The sequence below is a fragment of the Mastomys coucha genome, unplaced genomic scaffold (assembly GCF_008632895.1).
Source record: "Mastomys coucha isolate ucsf_1 unplaced genomic scaffold, UCSF_Mcou_1 pScaffold19, whole genome shotgun sequence".
In the NCBI taxonomy this organism is placed as follows: Eukaryota; Metazoa; Chordata; class Mammalia; order Rodentia; family Muridae; genus Mastomys; species Mastomys coucha.
The window spans coordinates 22,418,841-22,444,610 of NW_022196901.1; the positions used below are offsets into that span (position 1 = coordinate 22,418,841).

The window sequence follows — 25,770 nt, forward strand, 5'->3', positions numbered from 1 at the left end:
AGAGAGAGAGAGAGAAACACTTCCTTATATGTGAGCCAAGCTAGTACCTGGCTGTTGCTAGGTAACTGTTGGGTGGGGCCTAGAGGAAATGCTAACACCCCATGGTTGCTTATCATTTTGTCCTGAGTAGAGACCTCATCTACTTCGTGCAGCTTCAAAAATCCACCCCGAAGCAGGAAACAACCAAAGGAGGTGGAGTCATTCCTGTGGACACACAGCGAGCAGTGTACCTCTGAGACCACTAGTGTCATCCTTAAGAGCTAGAGGACAGTCAGCAGGACTTATCCAGTTCTCTCAGTGGGCAGAGCCCCCAAAGTCTGTTTTCTGTACTGACTCATCTGCACTTGAGAGCTGCCTGGCCACTACCTGCTCCAGGTCAAAGATTGTGGCAGGAAACTGAAGAGGCCAAGGCCTCACCTGGACACCAGGAGAATGGGTCCTCAAGGGTAGCAGTTGGGGCAGAAAGATAGCCATGTCTGCCTAGTCTCTTGTCTATCACAGTAAAATACAGCATGTCTGGACTAAGCCTATGGGAAGCTGTTGCTCACAGTGCAGGAGACTCAAATCTAAGGTCAAAGTGTGACCTGTGATTTCAATTTCTGGCTCGTATCAGCCATCCCCCTGTACTATCACATGGCTATCTTTCCATATGTTACCTTCTTCTTGGGGCCCCAGTTAGAGCTGGGTGTGGTAACTCATGTGTAACACTCAGGAAACAAAAAAAGGAGGTTCAGGCGTTCAAAGCCAGCCTCGGCTGCATAGCTAGGAAGTGGAGAGATGCTATAGGAAAAGCAAAAACAAAAGGATAGAACCAGACTAAAATAAATTAGGCCCCATACCACCCAGTTACCAAGACTCCCTTGCTCATCACAGTCCACTTCTAAGGAGCTAGGTGAACACTCAGTGTAGAGATGAGAGATCAGGCCATCCATTAGTCACCAGGGTTTGCTCTGGCAGGGGCTGCCGAGATGGTTGTAGCCCAACATGGCACATGCTCACCAGGAGGTAAGGAAGGGTGGATGGGCAGGCTTGGAGCCTGGCTGCTCTCAGGCCACACTTAAGTGTAGCCCTCCTTACTTCTGACAAAGAAAACTCCAGTGGGCTCTGTTGAGTCCCACTTGACTGTGTCCAGTCCCAAATTAATCTTTTTGGAATGGTTTTTATTTCATTCCCTTCAAAATTAGAACTACTCATTATTGATCATTTTAGTTCAAAATATTTTAATCAAATGCCTCCCAAGCATTCCAGTGGGATTTGGGACACATCTGTTGTGGGTTGGTTCTAATGCTCCCCAAATCACACAGAAATCTACTTGACAGGAAGCTGGGGCTCTCTATCTCCAATTAGTTTTTGATTAGTCAATAAAGTTACTAAGAGCCAATGGCTAGGTAGGGAGATGGAGGTGGGACTTTTAGATTTCCCTGCCAAGGGATTAAGGGAAGAAGGAGAATCACCATGAAGGGAAGCAGAGAGATGCAGAGCTACAGGAAAGCATCCAGGTCACAGAGAGCTACCTGAGAGGAAGCAGCCAACCATGGACGTGCTAGGGGAGTGGCCCCAGGGGCCCCAGAAATGAAATACAGATTTAGCAAGTATTAACTCAAGAATGTCAGAGGGAAGTGTGTTAGCCACGTGGAGGTTCACTGGGCTAGCTAAGGCATTTAAAATATAAAAGGTGTGTATTGTGTTTCTTTTCATTCATGAATCCAGTGCTCTTGGGCGATGAAGAGCCATGAGCACACCTGCCAGGAACATTGAGCAGACTTTTAACAATTTACTACTACCCACATCCTTTTGTTGCTCCTGGGAACTGTTAATAGTGAAGGCAGTGGCTTGAAATAAAACCCCATTCCCTTACATTTCTGTAACCAGAAGGCTGGTGGGTCTTACTAGACAGAAACCAAGAGGTCATCCCTCAGCATGGTAGTGCATGCCTTTAACCCTCTAGCACTTGAGAGGCTGGGGTAAGAGGATCACAAGCTTGAAGCCAACCTGGGCTATAGGTTGTCTTGTCTAAACCAAACCAAACCACAGAGGTTCAGCCTGCGGAGATGCCAGGGGACAACTGTCTTCTGTTTACTCTGGCCATCATTCCTAAGACTGTACGATTACTCCTCATGCTCCAGCTGTCTGCCTTGGCTCTGTGTGCCACCTCTGTGGGATGTGCCACCTCTGTGGGTGTTTTGTAGTTTTCAGTACAGCATCCAGACACTAACACAGGCTAAAGCCTCTCTTCTCATATCTTAGGCCCCTTTCTCAGGGCACATGGGGTCCTACTGGATCACCTGAGTAGCCCAGAATAAAGTCACCATTTCAAAGACTTAGCCTTCACTCTGCCCGTGTGTCCATATGCCACTGACACCACGTGGCAGTCATCAGTTCTGTAGAATAAACCCAGACATTCCTTCACACTAGTCTTCTTCCCATTGGGCATCTAGCCTTTCTCTTAGGCTCTTCCAAAGCAGATGAGAAACCACAAAAGGCCTCCCAGGTCACATCCAGGGTCCATGACTACCAGAAAGGGCACAGAAAGCGGGGGTGGGGTAGGTGCACAAGTCTCAGTTTCCAGAAAAGCCTGACACATAGGAACTAAGCAGGTTTCTCTGTATAGCCCTGGCTGTCCTGGAACTCACTCTGTAGACCAGGCTGGCCTCGAACTCAGAAATCCGTCTGCCTCTGCCTCCCAAGTGCTGGGATTAAAGGTGTGCGCCACCACCGCCTGGCCAGGAACTGAGCATTCTTATTTAGGACTAGCCAGAGGCAGAAGAGTGACTGGCAGGGGAGGACAGGGTGTATCATAAGTGAGAATAGACTCAAGGACACAACTTGGGTTTTCTTTCTAGCATGACTAAACAAGCAGAACCTTATCTCAAGGAAACTGCTCATCAAATAGACAGGGAGAGGGAGTTGGGGGAGACTGGCATGGAGGATCAAATTCCTGCTAAAACTGATGGAGGGGAGGCAGCTGTTGACAGTGGGGTGAGTGGGCACTGGAACAGGTCTGCAGTACTGTGAGCAAGGGCAGGAAGCAAGCAAATAGGAGAGCTGGGGATGTGACTGCTGGGGCAGCGTTCACTGGCCACGCTTCAGGTCCTGGGGGCAATCCCTTGGACCACACAGTGCTGGCAAAGAGGCTGCAGCTCTAGCATCACATGGAGGCAGGGTGGACCAGACTTATGATTATCCTCTGGCATACAGCAAGTTTGACACCGGCCTGTGAAATAAATAAGTAAAACGATACTTAATTGTAATTTTAAAATATTTAAATTAATACAACAATCTCAATAAAATAAAAAAAAGGGCTTCAAGAAGGCTCAGCAGGGAAGGAACTTGCCCTCAGGCTTGGCAGCCTGCGTTTACTCTCTGGAGCCATGCAGCATAAGGAAAGAACCAACCCTCCACTGTCCCCAATGAGGGCTTGGCAGCCTGCGTTTACTCTCTGGACCCATGCAGCATAAGGAAAGAACCAACCCCTCCACTGTCCCCAATGAGGGCTTGGCAGCCTGCATTTACTCTCTGGAGCCATGCAGCATAAGGAAAGAACCAACCCCTCCACTGTCCCCAATGAGGGCTTGGCAGCCTGCGTTTACTCTCTGGAGCCATGCAGCATAAGGAAAGAACCAACCCCTCCACTGTCCCCAAGTTGTCCCAGCATTTACATGTGCTCTGGCACACACACTCACCTTCCTTGACTAAATACATATTTTTGAGGAAAACAAGAGTCAGAGTTGAAGCTGCTTGTGCTAAGGCACCGGACACACAGCAGCCACTGTTCACAATGGCTTCAGCATGAGGAGTCTGAAGCCTGGGTTGCGGGTGCGGTGCAGAAACTGGGAGAACAGGCTCACTTTAGACTTCTAGCATCAGGACTTTAATACTTATTTTTTTATTATACACAAATGCTTTGTGGAGTGGATCAGCACTGAGAAGGTGCCCACCCAGGTAGCTTATGATGAACTGTGTCCCAATTTCCAGAGAAACTTTACTATGCAATTTAAGCACTTTGTTGAAACCCGACTGCTGGTGAAGGGTGATGGTTCCTGACATTCCAGACTCCTGGCATCCAAGGCATCTTTTCTCCCAAACCAAACCAAAGCCAATAGGCCACTCCCCCTTAACAATGAAACCATTCTGTAATGGTCTGAACACACCCCGAGCCCTGCCACTCGCCTTCCACCTCTGGCCAGGATTACAAATGACACGGTCTATTCGTAATGACTGTTCACCATCAGCAACCAACCAGCTGAGCACTAACAATGTGCCTGGGGAAGAGACCGAAACTTTGATGTTACAAAACGTTAATTAAAAACAGGCACAATTACCAGAAAATACTTAACTGTATTTTAAACAATGTGAGCAAAATATTTTTATTTACTTTTTGAAACAGGATCTCACCCATGTAGCCCTTGATAGCACAGGGCCTACCATGTAGAACACTGTATCTCAGCACCCCGACTGTTGGCACTACAGATGTACACCATTTTTGAAAACACCACCTTTTTGATCTACTTCGTACCAAGCATTTGCTCATCACCTTGCCCTCCCAGCCAACCTCAGACTTAATAGCTGCTTAAGCCCGTGGTTCTGGACAGCTGTATTTCTTGGTAGCTTACAAAAGATGTTTAACTGAGGTCCTGAGTTCAAATCCCAGCAACCACATGGTGGCTCACAACCATCTGTAATGGATTCTGATGCCCTCTTTCTGGTGTGTCTGAAGACAGCTACAGTGTACTCATATGTATGTATAAATAAAACAAATATTTCGTTTAAAGAAAAAAAAAAAGGAAGAAAGGTTAATCAAACCAGTCATATTTCTGTTAAAGAAACATCGTGTCTCCTGCACAGATGTGTGATATTCCACAGAGAAAGCTGTTGAACCTACATCCACCTTCCAGGGTCTAAGACACAGGATGGCATGTGGCATGCTGGCAAATCTGACTATCCCCATGTACAGAGCTCTTCTGCTCACCCCAATTTCCACATCTGGAACTATTTCATAGTGACAACTTCCAGCAGATAAAGGCCAGCTCTGCAGGGAGTTTCTCAGGCTGCTTAGTCACAAGCTTCAGAGCAGACACTCCAGAGCAGACTGTGAAGACACCACCGGCTGCCTCTGACCCAGACTGCCACTAGGAATGTTTCAGTTCAACAGAAGAATGTTTCTGCAGACCATAACAGTCCAATGCAAAGTCACCAGGGAAGATGTAGGAAGACACTGGTCCTTCCTGTACAACAGAGCACTGTCCCCACCATGCTTTGGAGAACAACGTCAGTATAGGAGGGTGGGCTCTGCCCATGCTGGGAACAAGCTCACAGTTTGCATTTAGTGGCTGTCCAGGCTTCCAGTCCACCTGTCTGGAGCCCCCTTACCATATCAGTAAAGGGTGACTGTTTATAAAATACCATCAAAACTTATTTCTCCAGGAGAAAAGTTACTTCAAAAATACTCTGCTGTGAAATTTCTCAAAATGCCATCATCCAGTTTGCTGAAAATCATTTAATGTTATGCAAAGAATATGAAATTTTAAATAACCACCCAATTCTCAGTTCAAAAGTACATTTATTTAAATGTGAGCAAGTTATCAATATAAAAGAAAAGTGTAAGAAATAAAAATAATCAAAGTACAAAACATCTCATATCTTTAACATCCATAATTTAGACAGCAAAGTCTTATTTACATCATTTTTATTTGTAGATGAAATTTCATACAGCTTTCTGAAAACATAAAAACCTGGCAAATTAATCAGAAGACTTAATGTGGGCTCTTGGGTATATAATACAAAACATAATTTATGTTTCCTAGAATAAGATCACACATCTTAACACGATGTAGTCAGTATTACATTTGTCTTCCTGGCTGAGGTCTCTCCCTAAGGCAGAGCTGGAAAACAAGCCCTCTGCAGGCAGGAAGCCCTGGTTCACGCTGCCAGCAGCTACCCTTGTGCTCCAGGCTCCAAGCTAGCAGCAGCAAGAGGCCATCAGTTAAATTTATACGTGGCCTTGTTGAGGAAAATGCTTTTCACACTCAAGGCAGCAGGGTCACATTAGGCCAGCCCCCTCCCCGCACCCCCCCCAGGGAGAGGTAGTTTTAGAGACCACCTCCTTCATATGCAAGCTACCTATTCAGTTGCAGACTCCAACACCCATAGCATAGGCTCGCTACATGACACATGGGTGGCTGGGTGGAGGCGCCCTACTTAAGTCATAGCTAAAGCCTAATTCAAGGCACATTCCTGATTTCCTGTCCCCAAAGCTACCACAAAAACATGTCCTTAAGAGAGCTGTCACCCTAAGCGTCTTACGTGGGCAACATTTAGTGCAGCAGTGATTCTCAAACTTCTTAACACTGCAACCCTTTAATACCTCACATTGTGGTGAACCTCAACCACAAAACTATTTTTCATTGCTACTTCAAAACTGTAATTCTTACTACTGTTCTGAATTGCAATGTAAATATCTGATATGCAACTCTTGTGAAAGGTTCAGTCAACCCCAAAGGAGTTGAGACCCACTGAGTTACAGGCATGGGACAGGCCTTTAGTTGACCTATGTAACCTGAAAAATAGTTCTACCATGTTCTCAAGTGTAAGCAGTGTAAGGAGAAGCCTGGGGAAGATATCAGAGGATGTGCTGCATAAAGACCAAATGCTACAGCACACCTACCTCCTGTTAGTCCAGCTCATCAGCTTGGAGGAGGGTCCCTGCCAGGTACTCCTGCTGGCTCCTCCTGGCCACCAAGCTAGGTGGTATAGCTCACAGTTTACTGAGCTCTTGGGGCTAAGAGGAAGTGTTTGGTAAATGCACTCAGCTGGGTGACACCACACAGATAAAGGGTCAGGGACATCACTCTAACCTGGGAGCTCTTCACTACACTAAAGTAACCACCTTAGCTGGGCAGTGGCTCATGCCTGCAATCTTGGCACTCAAGGTAATCCTTATGAAGCCAGTCGGGGTGACAGGATGCCAGGCCAGCATGCAATAGAGTAAATCCGTGTTCTGGGCTGGAGAGATGATTCAGTGGTTAAGAGAGGTCCTGAGTTCAATTTCTAGCAACCACATGGTGCCTCACAACCATTTGTAATGAGATTTGATGCCCTTTTCTGCTTCTTCTGACAGCATCAGTGTATTCATACATATAAATAAATAAATCTTAAAAAAAAAAATTCTGTGTCCTTCTAAAACTAATACCTGAGATATGGACTATAAACTGGCAGGCTTCCTTCCTGGGAGCCTGAAAAGCCTTAGCTGTCCAACACATACCCAGCCACATCTGTACCTTAACTACAATGCCATATCAAGCTGTGCCACTTCCCACCTTGGGGCTGTGGAGCGTGGACCAGTCCTCAGCCATGGACTCCCATCATTTTTCTATAGGGTCAAACTGTCAAAGCCTTCAACACCTCTGTAAGCCAACAGGTCCTTGGTGGTCACCTGTAATAGCAAGGAAAAAGTCTGGAAACCAGACCATGGTGTCCCTTTTCAACTTGCAAATGCACCTTCAGCCTCACCTGTCCCTGCTACACGCCCTCATAAAGGATATGATTCATAGTCCAGTGTCTGTGTAAGCACTCCAGTCAGGACAAACTCCGCATTGTGAACATCTGAAGGAACAGAACCAAACTGTTAGGACAAGGCCACTGAGAACATTCATAAGTCAGTGCAGAGGTGCAGGGAGCCATACCTATTCCCCTGGCAAAGTACTCGCGACATAAATGCAGGTCATTTTCACAGGATATTAAAATGATCTCTGAAAGACTCTAGGGAAGAGAGAGAGTGAGCTCATGAGTGAGGGAGAGGGAAAAGCACCCACATGGGACAGCACTGGCTTCTCGGGGCTCTGCTCTTACCTTATTCTGCTTGTGTTCCATGAGCTTCCGGAAGGATGGCTGCTTGGCTAACACCTTTCCCCCTGCACACTCTACAATTGCCTTCATAGTTGCAAGGCTGGGGCAGATGCCAGGGGTGATGTAGAAATATTTTGTCTACAAGTAAACAGAAACATATCCTTTAACTGTTTTTAATTGCATGTAACTTTTCATGAAGCTTTTTGGGGGCTTTGTTTTTTTGTAACAGGGTGTCTGTACAGCTCTGACTGTCCTAGAACTTTCTATATAGAGCAGGGTAGCTGTGAACTCCAAGAACTGTCTGACTCTAGTCTCCAATTTAAAGGTGTGTGCCGTAACACCTGCTCTACTGAGATTTTTTTTTTGACAAGACATCTTAATTTTCTAGAACTATGAAGGTTACATTCCCCACTAGCTCTCTATCTTCTATAGCCCCAAACCCCAAAGAGGGGGTTAGCTGAACACTTCCCACATAGGACCACATGGCCTACGGTCAGAAAAAGTAACTACATTTAGATGCTAAACATATTTATACCTCAAGAGTTTGATAAGACATTGGTGTTGCATTAAGGCCAAAAATCAAAACACTTCCCTTGATATCACTTAGTCAAAAGGAAGTTCAGAATGTCAACTCTCTCCCTGTGTCTTCCATCCTCTCCTTTCTATTCTATGAATCTGAATCTGTGCCTGCCTGAAGACTATCTTGGAAATCTGTCCCTGAGTCTGCTTCTGTCCTTCACAAAGGGTTTTCCTCACCCCTTTACTGAACAGCATAAAAAAATCATCACATACGGAAGGAATAAGGGATCCTTCACAGAAATTTTTGGCTGAGTTTTACAAGGAATTAAGTCACAGACTCCAATTAACATCCAATGATCCAGGCCACAGACAGCATCACCGACATGACTGCTGATCAGGCAGTATCCAAATGGCATATCCAACAATTATGATGGATATTTGGTTCTAAGATAGCTTCTAGGCCATCTGCTGTTTCCAGCAAAGATGATCAGAATACATGTTGAAGTACACAGGCATTACTCTTAGGTCAGGGGCACAGAGGAGGACATGATTTAAGTATAGCTATGTATCAGCTTGGGTTGTAAAAGGTGATTACATGGGAATCCAAGGCAAGTAGGGTGGATGATACATTGCTTCTTTTTTGTTGTTGTTGTTTTTGTTTTTCAAGACAGGGTTTTTCTGTGTAGCCCTGGCTATCTTGGATTTCATTCTGTAGACCAGGCTGGCCTCGAACTCAGAAATCACTTGCCTCTGCCTCCCAAGTATTGGGATTAAAGGCGTGCGCCACCACTGCCTGGTGATACATTGCTACCACTGCCTGGTGATACATTGCTTCTTAAAAGCAGGTTAAACCAAAATGCTTGGTACACAGTAGGATAGCAGTCTTAAGTGTCAAACAAGCCCAGGATATTACTAGCTCCACTGTGAGGTCCAGTAAAAGTTTTATATTCAATGAGAATATATTTTTATGACCTCACATGGCCACAACTGCCACCTATAGGCATAATGTTTTTATACACTATCTAAAGTTTACCGTTGTGTTGTTCAAATGCTGATTTCTCTGCCTTCGTATCTGGTTTCAATCATGACATGGCTTTGTAATGCTTATACCAAGAACCTCAAGTTTGTGTAAACAGTTCTTACCATTTATTCTCTGCCTTGTCAATAAATGTTAATCACCCAATGGCTGGGCAGAAGAGAGAAAAGGGCGGGTTGTCTGCCAACCAGAGGAAGGAGAGAGGGAGAGAGGGAGATTGAAATGAATGAGGAGGATGGAGGATTTGAACCATGAAGTGGTCTGGAGAGAGATAATGGAAACACACCTAAAGCCCAAAGAGGCAGATCAATAGTAATATGCAAGCACCAAGGGCTGAGTCGGGTTCCCATGGAAGGCTAAGGCAGATAGACCATGTAACTGCTCAGCTACTGTGCTACAGTTTGAAATAAATATTGTTTCTCTGCTTACTGGGCTAATATACTGGATTCATTTACTGTTACATTTATAGTAAAAGAAATTTCAATTACAGATGGCCCCCAACTTAATGGCAATTAGAATCCAAGCTAAAATGCTCAGGGTAAAAAGCAGGGATAAAGTCAGGCTAGTGGGTCAAGAAGTCTGGTCTCTTAAAAAGAGAAAAAAGAATGAGTACAGACTAAAAGAGCAGGAGATAGTATGGAAGATGGCCTTTTTTTTTTAGATTGAAAGATTTATTTTATTTATACAAATACACTGTTGCTGTCTTCAGACACACCAGAAGAGGGCATTAGATCCCATTACAGAAGGTGGAGCCACCATGTAGTTGCTAGGAATTGAACTCCGGACCTCTGGAAGAGCACTCAGTGCTCTTAACCACTGAGCGATCTCTCCAGCCCAGAAGGTGGTTTTTAAAAAAACCCCCATTGAATTTAAAAACAGAACGTAGAAGCTGGGGCTTCTCCCAGAAGGCAGAGCACAGCAGTGGAGGAAGGGCAGCTTCGAGGCCACTGCCTGGGGTGTGCAGTTCAGACCTCTTATGCTAGAAGGCCAGCTTGGAGGGCAGACTGGTACAAAAGCCTTAGGAAGCTCATGGAGCAGCTCTCTCAGGCCGAAAGTCTACCTAAGGGCAGCAGAGCTACCGTACTAGACCTGATAAAAATGGCTTCTGCTGGTCAGACACATGCTGACCTAAGGAGCCAATGCTTTTAACCCTACAACTTCTCAGAGTGGGTGAGGAATTCCAAGTTACAGGTGAAAGGCAGAAAACACCTCTTCTCTGTGAGCGGAACTGCTGACAGCATGAGGCAAAAGCCAAACTCAGACAAAGAATAAACAGGCCTGATCAGATAAAAATGGCTCAAAAGTTATAGTTTTGTGCTAAAAACAAAAGGAGCTAATTAGAAAACATCATAATTAGATATAAATACACTGAATTGATAATGTTAAAGAAATAAAACACATAAAGATAAATAACACCATGAAGACCTTTTGAGCTCCACACAATACTATTTTCTAAATGGTTCAGGGAGATAGATACTATGGAAGAAATTAAAACATGGCCATTTATAGTTGTGGCAATATTAAGTTTCATTCATATCTTAATAAGCATTTTAGTTTCCTATGTCTTTTTGAAAAATGGGGCCTTAGAATAAAAATTCATGAAGCTTGGAGGAAACTTTGCTAAAATTAATAAATCAAAATAAAGAATAAGGTATTAATGTTAGAGATAGAAAATAAAAAAAAATATGGAAGCAAGAAATAGAACAAGTGCAAATTTTAAGAGACCAGGTTGAACAAAATACTAATATAATAGAGACACAAGAAAAGAAAAAATATGAAACACACATACAGGCTTTAGAAGAAAAATTAGAAAGTTTTATAATTAAAAATGAGGAAAATACTAAGATATAGAGATACAGGAAAAGGAAAAACATGAAGAACAGACACAGGCCTTACAAGCTTAGAAGAGAAATTAGAAAAAATTATAAGTAAAACTAAGAAAGATAAAATAAGGTTAAAGTTTACTGTACCACCATCTAATGAAAACCAGAAAAGTCAGTCACAGGTTGCTAGAGAACCAACCTTGGCTTATCAGGTTACTATATACAAATGCCAGCAGACAGTGGCTACCCTCAGGAAGAACTTAGATGGCATCCAGCAGAAAGGCAGAATTATAAAACTATAAGGATGAACTTTAATATAAGAAATAATTCCTAAAGGCTTTTAAGAGAAGCCAAACTGTCAAATATTTTAATTGTGATAAACAAGATCACTTAAAAAAAGATTACAGGCAAGGCATTCCTAGAAACAATGTTTTTTTTTTCCTAGACAAAATCCAAAAAGAAGGTCCCAGCTTTCTGTAAAGTGCTGAAGGTGTGGCAAAGGCCTGCACTAGACTAATGAATGTAGATCAACAGGTTTAAACAAGGAGACCCCTTGTCAAGACATGACTCAAGAGGCCCCAATATAAAATTCAAATCAGCCATTCAGATCAACAGCAGAAAAACTCATCTGTAGAACAATTAAAGAGCACTGCTCTGGATATAAACCTTAATGACCCAGCTATCAAAACCAGAGCAGTTTCAATAGATACAACAGAAAACTCAAGAGACCAAAGGCTGAATGGATACAGGAGCAAATGTAAGAAAGAGATGATTAATAAACAAAAAGGGGTAAGAAATCTCCCAGCGACAGATAAAAAAATGTTACATTGGAGGAGAGAATATGCTCTTGTTTCTACAGGAAAAGAAAAACTATGGATCCTATCCAAATTAATAAAAATCAGATTTGATAGAGGAAGATCCCCACCTTACCCCACTGCCTTCCCCCCAAAGATCTTAGCTACAGACTGGAAGAAATCAAGAAGACCAATAGAACAGGTAACATCATTTGATGATTTCTCTACATGGGAACAGCCCTGAAACTTGCTGAGACATTAAAATGTCTCTAGCTGCAATTTCAGCTATATATACATAGCCCATGGATCTTGAGTCCCCAAACTGTTAGGGATGGTTAAGAAATTCAAATTAATAGTCAGTCAAACTCATGGTCACATCGGGTACTAGTTAGTTAATCACAATAAATTTTTTTCAAAGTTATTCAGTGTGGTGGTTTGAATATGCTTGGCCCAGGGAGTGGCACGATTAGGAGGTGTGGCCTTCTTGGAAGAAGTGTATCACTGTGGGACTAGGTTTTGAGATCTTACTCCTAGTTGCCTGAGGAGCCAATCTTCTCCTGTTTCACTTCAGAACAAGATATAGAACTTTTTAGCTCCTCCTGCTCCATGCCTGCCTGGATGCTGCTATGCTTCTTGACTTGATAACGGACTGAACCTCTAACCTGTAAGCTAGCTCCAATTAAATGTTGTCCTTATAATAGTTGCATTAGTCATTGTGTCTGTTCCTAGCAATGGAAACCCTAAATGAGACATTCAGATAATTAATAACTAAGAACAATGTTTGACAATTCAGATATACTGTAGATAACTGGTCTTCAAAATTTTCGCATACACAGAATATGGCATTTATAATTATTTCATTATTAAAAGATCTTTTGACTATGAGATAGGTCTGCTCCTGACAGCACCCCCACTCCATGTCTAAGAAGGTAATGTGCATTAATAACCTTCATATGGAATTACTTCAATTGTTACAAGGTAGCCACTAGGCAGAGAAAATGTCTACGCTTCAACTACAGAGAAATCTGTGCATAAAGGACAAATAGACACAGGAAGTCGACTGGTAAGTGCTGCTAAGACACATACCTAAGTCCTTCATGATTTCTGCTTCACAAAAAAATCTGAGGGCTGAAGATGGATGCTCCAATGCTATAGGACAACACTAGAGTCTGTCTAGGCAGTCAGCTATCTCTGTCATTTCTATCATTTTTGGAAGCTGCATCCCTGCACTTCCTGAATATTCAGTTAATATTTATTCCTTCTCAGGTCCCTGATAGTGTTGAAGACTAGATAGTCAGAATCTTACTATAAGCTTAAATTGTTTAGGATTTAAGATGATATTCTAGGTCCAAGAATATGTTTTTAGGTTGATAATCTAAGGTAGGACATATAATAGAAAATTTTCCTTAATTTGCCAAATACTGTGGAATGGTCATTGTTAATGTATATCATACCTTATAGTTTCATAATTATTATAATTGAATTCAATTCATATTGAAAGAAAAAGAGCCTTCTATTGTACTAAAAAGGGAAATTGTAGAGAATATCTTGTGTATTGTACGGATGCAACACCTGTCAATTAAAAAGACTATGGCCTATGGCTTAGGCAGGAAATAGGAGGTGGGACATCCAGGACGAAGAAAGAATTCTGGGACAGAGCCAAGCACAAGAGATTTGCCAAGAAAGATGTGAGGAGATGGATGTATGGTAGCTGAGCACAGGTAACCAGCAACATGTTAGAATACTGGTTAAAATAAATGGGTGATCTTTAGTTATGAGCTAGTCAGAGCAGAGCCTAGCTAGTATGGCCAAGGTATTTGTAAATGTATTTTGAGTTTGAGTCTTATTTCTCAGAGCATAGGGCTGAGAGGAAGAACTGGAGCCTAAACTTTACAGCCATCTACAAGAACCAGAACACACTACGCCAAAGCAGGATTAGGGCACACTTCTGTGCGTCTGTATAAGATTCCAGTGTAGCACAGCACTGGGCAGCAGCTGTCTGCCCAGCAGTGGACAGCAGCCCCAGGTCAGCTATTACAAACAGAAAAGGAAGGCATGCTGATGCCGATTCTTTCCTAGGCTATAACACACTCTCCCAGAAAACAGTAAACATTTAGACAACTCAGACCCTGGAGGTAAAACTGAATCTTGGCTTCTAAATCATTCCTACAAAGTTTAAAGACCAGATGACTTTTATTTACTACTTAGTTCCCTGATTTAAAAAAAGAAAAAAGAAAAAAAGAAAAAAGGAAAAGGTTACTTCTCAACTGGCCAAGCCTTTTATCTATCAATTATTAAAAATATACACTCCTGACTCACTCCCGCATTCTTGTACTTCCATTCACAGCTGCTGCTGACCATTGTTGGGAGTTGGACTACAGACTGAGGAAAATATTCTATACCAGAAAATATACTTGCTCTCCAGTATGGATATTAGCTATAAAAATGAATACTAAAACCAAAATCAGAGTTCTCTGACCCCAGGACTAAGGTGAGATTAACATTTTCTCTCCTGTGACTGTCTAAGGCTGGAGCGCACAGGCCAGCAGAGCAGCTGGGACAGGGTCCTTCCTGCCTCCATCTATACGCAGGAGGTGGGGCTGTTCTGCAGCTCTCTGTGCACTGGCCTGGCCAGGAGACAGCTCATCTCCCAGGAATGCTGACATAGACTTACAGACCCACAGGAGGAACAAGCTCTAGCCAGAGACAGCAAGAACATCTAACACTAGAAATTAACAAATGGCAAAAGGCAAAAGCAAGAATCTTAACCAACAGAGACCAAGACTAGAAATCAACAGAACCCAGTACTCCCACCACAGCAAGTCCTGGGTACCCCAACACACCGGAAAAGCAAGACTCAGATTCAAAGTCATACCTCATGATACTGATAGAGGATTTTAAGAAGGACATAAATAATTTACATAAAGAAATACAGAGAATGGGCTGGAGAGATGGCTCAGCGGTTAAGAGTATGGACTGCTTTTCCAACGGTCCTGAGTTCAAATCCCAGCAACCACATGGTGGCTCACAACCATCCATAATGAGATTTGATGCCCTCTTCTGGCGTGTCTAAAGACAATTATAGTGTACTTGCATATAATGATAAATAAATCTTAAAAAAAAAATACAGAGAACACAGGTAAACAGGTAGAGAAAGAGGAAACACAAAAATCCCTTAGAGAATTAATGGGGAACATAACCAAACAGGTGAAGGAATTGAACAAAACCATCCAGGATCTAAAAATGGAAATAGAAACAATAAAGAAATCACAGAAGGAGACAACTCTGGAGATAAAAAACTTTGGAAAGAAGTCAGGAGCCATAGATGCAAACATCACCAACAGAATACAAGAGATAGAAGAGAGAATCTCAGGGTGCAGAAGATACCATAGAAAACATTGACACAATCAAAGAAAATGCAAAATACAAAAAGATCCTAACACAAATGTGGGGCAGTGGTCTATTCAGGTAACTTAGGCTCAGTAGCGTAATTGGCCTTGAGCCCTGGAGCCTCATTGGGCAGTTTCTGCTTGCAGGGGGCAGAAGGAGCTCAGCTATAACTCCTGAGTCTCTGGCTCCTGTTTCAGTCACAACCGCCCCCCTGGATTCCCTCCCCCACCCCCCCCGCACAGCTGCCCCAGCAGGAGATGTGTGCTTTATCAGGCAGGTAATGCCCCAAGCTCCCAGAATTCTAGCTGGACCCTATCCTCAGTCATAAGACCACAGCCAGGTATGCCTCGACCCAAAGACAGATAGTCACGCCCCATACAATAAAAGGGGCAGTTTGCTCCCTCCTCACTCTCTTGCCTCCTTCCTCTCTTCTCTTGCTCTTTGTCTCCTCTCGTTTCTTTTCTTCCACTCTTGACTTCTTTCCCTCTTTCCTGCTCTTTGTTTTCTTCTCTTGCCTTTCTTCCTCTCTTTTCTCTCTCCCTCTTCTACTCACTCTTCTCCTCTCCTTCCTGTCTGAAACTTCTACTTGACCAGCCTATTTTCTCTTTCCTAAAATAAAATATCTCATTTATACATTGCCTCCTTCTTGACTAACGCGCCCCACCACAGGCCTCAGCTACAGAGAGACCCAGGCTGCAGCAGAGAGCCAACCAGGTTCCACACTCAAAACATCCAGGAAATCCAGGACACAGGGAGAAGACCAAACCTAAAAATAATAGGTATAGAAGAAAGTGAGTATTTTCAACTTAAACAGCCAGTAAATACCCTCAACAAAATTACAGAAGAAAACTTCCCTAACCTAAAGAAAGAGATGTCCACAAACATATAAGCCTATAGAACTCCAAATAGACTCCATCACATAAAAATCAAAACACCAAATGCACAAAACAAAGAAAGAATATTAAAAGCAGTGAAGGAAAAGGTCAAGTAACATATGAAGCCAGACCTATCAGAATTACACCGGACTTTTCGACAGAAACTATGAAAGACAGAAGATTTTGGGCAGATGTCATACAAACCCTAAGAGAACAAAAATGCCAGCAAAATTCTCAATTACCATAGATTAAGAAACCAAGGTATTCCATGACAAAACCAAATTTACACAATATCTTTCCACAAATTCAGCCCTTCAAAGGATAATAAATGGAAAACTTCAACACAAGGAGGGAAACTACAACCTAGAAAAAGCAAGAAAGTAATCTTTCAACAAAACTAAAGAAAGCCACATGAATAGAATTCCAATTCTAACAACAAAAATAATAGGAAGCAACAATACTTTTCCTTAATATCTATTAATATCAAGGGACTCAATTCCCCAGTAAAAAGACATAGACTAACACACTGCTTACATAAGCAGGACCCAACATTTTGCTGCATACAGGAAACTCACCTATGTGACAAAGACAGGCACTACCTCAAAGTAAAAGGCTGGAAAACAATTTTCCAAGCAAATAGTCCCCAAGAAACAAGCTGGAGTAGCCATTCTAATATTGAATAAAATCAACTTTCAACCTAACATTATCAAAAAAGATAAGGAAGGACACATCATACTCATCAAAGGTAAAAGCTACCAAGATGAACTCTCAATTTTGAACCTCTGTGCTCCAAATGCGAGGGTGTCCACATTCATAAAAGAAACTTTACTAAAGCTCAAAGCACACATTGCACCACACACAATAATAGTGGGAGACTTCAACACCCCACTCTCATCAATCACAGATCACGGAAACACAAACTAAACAGAGACACAGTGAAACTAACAGAAATTATGAACCAAATGGATTTAACAGATATCTATAGAACATTTTATCCTAAAACAAAGGATATACCTTCTTCTCAGGACTTCATAGTACCTTCTCCAAAACTGACCATATAATTGGTCAAAAAACAGGCCTCAACAGATAGAAGCAGATTGAGATAATCCCACACATCCTATTAGGTCACCACAGACTAAGGATGATCCTCAATATCAACATAGAAAACCCACATACACATGGAAGCTAAACAATGCTCTACTCAATGATAACTAGGTCAAAGAAGAAATAAAGAAATTAAAGACTTTTTAGAGTTTAATGAAAATAAAACCACAGCATACCCAATCTTATGAGACACAATGAAAGCAGTACTAAAAGGAAAACTCATACCTTTGAGGGCCTCCAAAAAGAAACTGGAGAGAGCATATACTAGAAGGTTGGCAGCACATCTGAAAGCTGTAGAACAAATAGAAGCAAATTCACCCAAGAGGAGTAGAGGGCAGGAAATAATCAAACTCAGGGCTGAAATCAGCAAAGTGGAAACAAAAAGAACTATACAGAGAATCAACCAAACCAGAAGCTGGTTCTTTGAGAAAAATCAACAAAATAGATAAATCCTTAGCCAGACTAATTAGAGGGCACAGAGACAGTATCCTAATTAACAAGATCAGAAATAAAGGGAGATATAACAACAGAAACTAAGGAAATCCACAAAGAATCATCAGATCCTACTACAAAAGCCTATACTCAACAAAACTGGAAAACCTGGATGAAATGGACAATTTTCTAGACAGATACCAGGTACCAAGGTTAAATCAAGATCAGATCAATGATCTAAGCAGTCCCATATCCTCTAAGGAAATAGAAACAGTCATTAATAGTCTCCCAACCAAACCCAACCCAGGACCAGATGGGTTTAGTGCAGAGGTTTATCAGACCTTCAAAGAAGACCTAATACCAATACTCCTCAAACTATTCAACAAAATAGAAACTGAAGGTACTCTACCCAATCGTTCTATGAAGCCACAATTACTGATACCTAATCCACACAAAGACATAACAAAGAAAACTTCAGACCAATTTCCCTTATGAATATCAATGCAAAAATACTCAACAAAATTCTCACAAACCAAATAAAACACATCAAAACGATCATCCATCATAATAAAGCAGGATTCATCCCAGGGACGCAGGGATGCTTCAATATATGGAAATCCACTAAATAAACAAACTCAAAGAAAAAAAACCATATGATCATCTCATTAGCTGCTGAAAAAGCATTTGACAAAATCCATGATAAAAGTCTTGGAAAGATAAGGAATTCAAGGAGCATACCTAAACATAGTAAAAGCAATATACAGCAAACCAGTAGCCAACATCAAACTAAATGGAGAGAAACTTGAAGCAATTCCACTAAAATCAGGGACTAGACATGGCTGCCCACTGTCACCCTGCCTATTCAATATAGTACTCTAAGTCCTAGCTAGAGCAATTAGACAACAAAGGGAGATCAAAGGAATACAAATTAGAAAGAAAGAAGTCAAATTATCACTATTTGCAGATGATATGATAGTATACTTAAGAGACCCCAAAGAACTAGCTGGATATAAAATTAACTCAAACAAATCAGTAGCCTTCCTTTACACAAAGGATAAACACAAAGGATAAACAGGCTAAGAAAGAAATTAGGGAAATAACACCCTTTACAATATTCAGAAATAATATCAAATACCTTGGTGTGACTCTAACTAAGCAAGTGAAAGATCTGTTTGACAAGAACTTCAAGTCTCTGAAGAAAGAAATCAAAGATCTCAGAAGATGGAAAGATTTCCCATGCTCATGGATTGGCAGGATTAATATAGTAAAAATGCCCATCTTACCAAAAGCAATCTACAGATTCAATGCAATCTCCACCAAAATTCCAACTCAATTCTTCAGAGTTAGAAAGAGCAATTTCCAAACTCATCTGGAATAACAAAAAACCTAGGATAACAAAAACTATTAACAATATAAAACTTCTGGGGGAATCACCATCCCTGACCTCAAGCTGTACTACAGAGCAACTGTGATAAAAACTGCATGGTATTGGTACAATGACAGGCAGGTAGATCAATGGAATAGAATTGAAGACCCAGAAATGAAACCACACACCTATGATCACATGATCTTTGACAAAGGAGCTAAAACCATCCATTGGGGGGGAAAACATTTTCAGCAAATAGTGCTGGCTCAGCTGGCAGTCAGCATGTAGAAGAATGCAAATCGATCCATTCTTACCTCCTTGTACAAAGCTCAAGTCCAAGTGGATCAAGGACCTCCACATAAAATCAGATATACTGAAACTAATAGAAAAGAAAGTGGGGAAGAGCCTTGAGCACACGAGCACAGGGGAAAATTGCCTAAACAGAACGCCAATAGCTTCTGCTCTAAGATCAAGAATTGACAAATGGGACCTCATAAAATTGCAAAGCTTCTGTGAGGCAAAAGACACTGTCAATAGGACAAAATGGCAACCAACAGATTGGGAAAAGATCTTTACCAACCCTCCATCTGATAGAGGGCTAATATCCAATAAGAACTCAAGAAGTTAGACTCCAGAGAACCAAATAACCCTATTTAAAAAATGGGGTACAGAGCTAAACTAAGAATTCTCAACTGAGGCTTCATACAGAATGGCTGACAAGTACCCAAAGAAATGTTCAACATCCTTAGTCATCAGGGAAATGCAATCAAAACAACCCTGAGATTCCACATCACACCAGTCAGAATGGCTAAGGTTAAAAACTCAGTTGACAGCAGATGTTGGCAAAGTTGTAGAGAAAGAGGAACACTCCTCCATTGCTGGTAGGATTGCAAGTTGATACAACCACTCTGGAAATCAGTTTGGTTGTTTCTCAGAAAATTTGACAGAGTACTACCTGAGGACCCAGTAATACCACTCCTGGGCATATACCCAGAAGATGCTCCAACATGTAATAAGGACACATGCTCCTCTATGTTCATAGCAGTCTTATTTATAATAGCCAGAAACTGGAAACAACCCAGATGTTCCTCAACAGAGGAATGGATACAGAAAATGTGGTACATCTACACAATGAAATACTACTCAGCTATTAAAAACAATGAATTTATGAAATTTTTAGTCAAATGGATGGATCTGGAGGATATCCTGAGTGAGGTAACCCAATCACAAAAGAACACATATGGTATACACTCATAATAAGTGGATATTAGCCCATAAGCTTGGAATACCCAAGATACAATTCACAAACCACATGAAACTCAAGAAGAAGGAAGACCAAAGTGTGGATACTTCAATCCTTCTTAGAAGGGGGAACAAAATACCCAGGGAAGGAGTTACAAAGTATGGAGCAGAGACTGAAGGAAGGACAATCCAGAGATTGCCCCACCTGGGGATCCATCTCATATACAATCACCAAACCCAGACACTTCTGTGGATGCAAACAAGTTCTTGGTGACAGGAGCCTGATATAGCTGTTTCCTGAGGGGGCTCTGCCAGTGCCTGACAAATAAATACAGAAGTGGATGCTCACAGCCATCCATTAGACAGAGCACAGGCTCCCCAATGAAGGAGCTAGAGAAAGGACCCAAGGAGCTGAAGGGTTTGCAGTCCCTTAGGACGAACAACAATATGAACTAACCAGTATCCCCAAGGCTCCCAGGGACTAAACCATGAACCAAAGAGTACACATGGTGGGACTCATGGCTCCAGCAGTATGTGTATAGTAGAGGATGGCCAAGTCAGTCATCAATGGGAGTAGAGGCCCTTGGTCCTGTGAAGGCTCTATGCCCCACTGTAGGGGAATGCTAAGGCCAGGAATCGGGACAAGGTGGGTTGGTGAGCAGGGGGAGGGGGAAGGAAATAGAGGTTATTTCAGAGGGGAAACCAGGAAAAGGGAGAACATTTGAAATGTAAATATAGAAAATACCTAATAAAAAAAAAATACACTCCTAAGTATTTTTTTTTTCTTTCGAGACAGGGTTTCTCTGTGTAGCCCTGGCTGTCCTGGAACTTACTCTGTAGAACAGGCTGGCCTCAAACTCAGAAATCTGCCTGCCTCTGCCTCCCAAGTGCTGGGATTCAAGGTGTGTGCCACCACCGCCCGGCTCTAAATTTTCAATTTAGCATTCAGAATGTTTCCAAGGATCATTTCTAGGGGAATATTCATTTAGTGAGAGCATAAGCAGAGGCCTTCTAAGGTTTGTTAAAAGTGAAACACCAACAAGCTGGTTATGGTGGCCAGGGACAGTAGGATTTCCTGAAGGACGCAGAGACAGGAAGATTGAGATTTAGTGGCCAGCTTCGGCTACCCATAAAACAGTCAAAACAGGGCTGGCGAGATGGCTCAGTGGGTAAGAGCACTGACTGCTCTTCTGAAGGTCCTGAGTTCAGATCCCAGCAACCACATGGTGGCTCACTACCACCTGTAATGAGATCTGACGCCCTCTTCTGGTGCGTCTGAATCCAGCTGCAGTGAATTGCACCGGAGCGAGTGGGACTGGCAGAGGTCCAGAGTTCAATTCCCAGCAGCCACACACATGATAGCTCACAGCCATCTGTACAGCTACAGTGTACTCATACTCATAAAATAAATCTTAAAAAAAAAAAAAATCAAAACAAAAAGTCTGAAACCTGAAATGTCTTTTAAAAGTCCAATTATTCATCAACATATGCTTGGATGCCTTATCAATTACAGATGTCCTCTTTAGGTTATTGTAACAATTTTTTCATCAGAGTAAAAAGAGTGTTCCTGAGACCAAGTATGGTGGCATATGAGTTTAATCCCAATACTCAGAAGACAAGAGGATCTCAGTAAGTTGGAGGCCAGTCTGGTTTATATAGCAAGTTCCAGCACAGTCTGACCTTCCCAGGGAGACCCCGTCAGTATTTATTAAGATGTGCGACACTCCCTTGCAGAAAGTGGCCGTGAAGTAGGAAGGGCAGCTAGGTGATCCTGCCCATCACCACTGTCGCGTCTATTTAGCTCTGTGGGGCTTTCCTTACCAGCATACCTTAAAGAGGGGCGAGACATGGGCTCGCTTTAAGGACTCCTCCAGGCTGAAGGAGAAGAGCACTTCCGCCTCAGCGTCTCGCAGGATATAGCTCTGCTCGTCTGGAAAACAGAACAGTGTGTGTTCTGAAAATGCTCACTGCACAGGGCCGGGCCTACATCTAGGCAGGACACACAGCCACACTAACCCGTGACTTGGGTATTGTCCTGGCTGTTCTTATCTCAACTTGACACTCACTAGAACCCTCTGAGAGGAGGGATAATCGGGAAACTTCCTAGAAGATCGAATTGCATGTAAATCTAAAGGGCATTGTCTTTACTAGGACGGGCTCTGGTTTGTGTGGATGGCGCCATCTCCATGTCTTGGATGCTATAAGAAAGCAGGCTGAGCAAGTCATGTGGAGCAAGCCAGTAAGCAGCATCCCTCCATGGCTTCTGCATCAGTTCTTGCCTTCAAGATCTCACCTTGTTAGGTTCCCATCCTAACTCCCTTTGGGTGATGAACAGTGATATGGAAATGAATGTAAACTAAACATCTTTCTCTCCAGGCTACTTTTGGTCATGGTGTTTCACTGTAGCAACAGTTATGTTGACTAAGACAACTGTAAGACAGGCAAATGTTCTACCACAGAGCTACACTGCAGTCCCCAGTGTAGCTAACATGAGGGACCATCGTGTGTATACAGCTTCCACAGGCTGCTCACCAACAGGCTTTAATGAGAATGGTCATTCTTGCTCTACTAGGTGCTCTTGTCTACTAAGACTTTACAGTGCAGTGGGAATTGCATATCATAGGTGAATTTCCAAATGAGATGTACTAATAAAAAAGCTGAAGTTTGCCTTTTCCCTTGATGCTATTCAAAGACTAAACCTTTACGTCAAAGATGTCAATCAAAGGAATCCCTGTAATAGGTGATAAATTTATGAGCTTAATTAAATGAATAAATACCAAGGAGTTAAAGAACAAACTAGACAAATACTGGGATAAATCCAAGAAAAAGCCACAACTTCACCATTGAAAACAAGCACCCTTAGCCAGGCAGTAGCCAGGACTACACAGAAAAAATTCTGTCTCAAAACAACAACCAAACAACCAAAGAAAGAAAGGAAGGAAGGAAGGGGGGGAAGAGAGAGAAAGAGAGAGAGAGAAAAAGAGAGAGAGAGAGAGAGAGAGAGAGAGAGAGAGAGAGAGAAAGAGAGAGAAAGAGAAAGAAAAAGGAGAGAAAGAACAAAGGAAGGAAGGAAGGAAGGAAGGAAGGAAGAAAGAAAGGAGGAAAGAGAGAAAGAAAAAGAAAAGAAAAGAGAAAAAGAGCCCCCCAGCCCTGTCCAGCACGCACCGATAAAAGTCTGGCGCTTGAAGCACTCCTCCAGCCAGTCCGGAGTCACAATGTGCTTCACCACAGAGATGGCCGTCAGGAACTTCACTGTGCGCGTCACCTTGCTGGCAATGAGGTGGGTACACTTCTTCGTGGACTCAGCAACTTCCCCACCAAGAATGTACAGCTTCTGGAGCCGCAAATACACCAGAAAGGGAACTCTATGTCAGCAGAGTGACCCATGTGAAAGTCACCATCCTCAGCTGCACTCTTTTTTTTTTTTTTTTGGTGGGGGGCAGGGGAGGATTCGAGACAGAGTTTCTCTGTGTAGCCCTGGCTGTCCTGGAACTCATTTTGTAGACTAGGCTGGCCTCGAACTCAGTAATCCACCTGCCTCTGCCTCCCAAGTGCTGGCATTAAAGGCGTGCGTCACCACCGCCCAGCTCTCAGCTGTACTCTTGATGGGAAAAGCTAAGCACAAAGCAGCTCCAATGGGCTCCTCGGCAGCCGACCCCATGGGAACCTGGGTCACAGCACAGGTTCTCCAGACAGCAGTAACTGCAGCGAATAAGCCCAAGCTCCAGGGCTAACCGCATTACAGGTACTCTGCACTGAAAAAGACCCACGGCAGCACACGGACCCCATCTCCAACTAACAGTGGTACAACTGGGAAACTGAAGCATACACATGTAACAAAGGCCATGCATCAGTCCTGCTCAGGTTTTAGAGGTATACAAATAAAATTTATAACAGCGGTGCTAGCAACTGCTTCCTTGGGAAAAAAAAAAGGTGGGGTGCTGGCAAAGTGGTTCAGTGGGTAAGGATAGTTGCCATCGAGCCCAAAGACAAAAAAGCCCCATTCCTGGAACCCACATGGTTGAAGGAGAGGGCTAAATCCTACAAGTTGTCCTGTGATCTCCATATGTACGCTGTGGCACACGTATAACACCCTGCCCCCAACACAACACACAAAGAACACAAAAGAAATAATTATATTTTACCTAGAAAGTGTATGAATCTAACCACACAGTCAGTGAATTTTTGACCCTCTTCTACCAAAACAAAACTACTAGTTACCAGATCCCACCAATTCCTCCGATGTTCTCTTAAAATGTGTATTTACAAATGTTCTATTACTACCATCCACCCCACCCACTCCTACCCAGGGTCTTCCCCAGAGACCTAATCATGGGAAGACCATGTTCTCAAGGGAACCTGGAGGTCCAGTGCCCTTCAAGCCTGAAGTTTTTATACTCAGCGATTAAAAATGATAACTTCATGAAGTTGGCAGGCAAATGGATAGAACTAGAAACTATCCTGAGTGAGGTAACCCAGACTCAAAAGGTCATACATGGTATGTACTCACTGATAAGTGGATATTAGCCCAAAAGCTCAGAATACCCATGATACAACTCACAGATCATATGAAACTTAAAAAGAAGGAAGACCAAAGTATGGGTACTTCAATCCTACTTAGAAGAGGGAACAAAATCACGAGAGGTAGAAGGAGGAAGGGCTCTGGGAGGGAGGGGGAGAGGAGTGGGGCAGGATTGGGTATGGGAAGAGAGAGGAAAGAAGTCCAGGGGGTCAGGAGAACGAATAGAAATATGTAGCAGTGGGGGGGGGGTGAGAAATGGGCAGGGGGTGGGGACCACTAGAACCAGGGAAGCGAGAGATTCCCAGAACCCAACAGGGATGACATTAACCAAAATACTCCACAGAGAGGAGATTGAACCTGAAGAGAATACCTCCAGTTGACAGACATGGCCCCCAGTTGAGGGATGGGGCCACCCACCCATCTCAAAAATTTTAACCCAGAATTGTTCCTGTCTAAAGGAAATGCAGGGACAAAAAAATGAAGCTGGAGTTGAAGGAAAGGCCATCAGAGACTGCCCCACCTTTGGATCTATCCCATCTACAGACACCAAACCCCAACACTGTTGCTGATACCAAGAAATGCTTGCAGATAGGAGCCTGGTATGGCTCTTCCCTAAGATGCTCTGCCAGCATCTGACTGAGACAGATGCAGATACAGCCAACCATCAGACTGAGCCTGGGGACCCCCCAAGGAAGGAGGACAATATCAACCAACCAGACCCCCCCAGAGCTCCCTGGGACTAAACCACCAACCAAAGAGTACACACGGAAGGACCCACAGCTCCAGCTACATATGTAGCCGAGGATGGCCTTATCTGGCATC

At 42.9% G+C, this 25,770-nt stretch overlaps 1 protein-coding gene across 5 annotated transcripts in view; it reads right to left on the reverse strand.

Moving 5' to 3' along the window:
- Positions 1–5,543: 5,543 nt before the first annotated feature.
- Positions 5,544–25,770, reverse strand: part of Paxip1 (PAX interacting protein 1) — a 60,211-nt gene continuing 39,984 nt past the window's right edge. For 4 of the 5 annotated variants that reach the window (XM_031380243.1, XM_031380244.1, XM_031380241.1 and 1 more), the window contains 6 exons: positions 23,592–23,760; positions 22,256–22,356; positions 7,849–7,983; positions 7,683–7,758; positions 7,542–7,602; positions 5,544–5,995 (listed from right to left, as the gene is read on the reverse strand). In XM_031380243.1, the coding sequence (XP_031236103.1) occupies positions 5,980–5,995; positions 7,542–7,602; positions 7,683–7,758; positions 7,849–7,983; positions 22,256–22,356; positions 23,592–23,760 (558 nt within the window). In that variant the 3' untranslated portion in view covers positions 5,544–5,979. The other variant, XM_031380242.1, reaches the window with a different exon arrangement.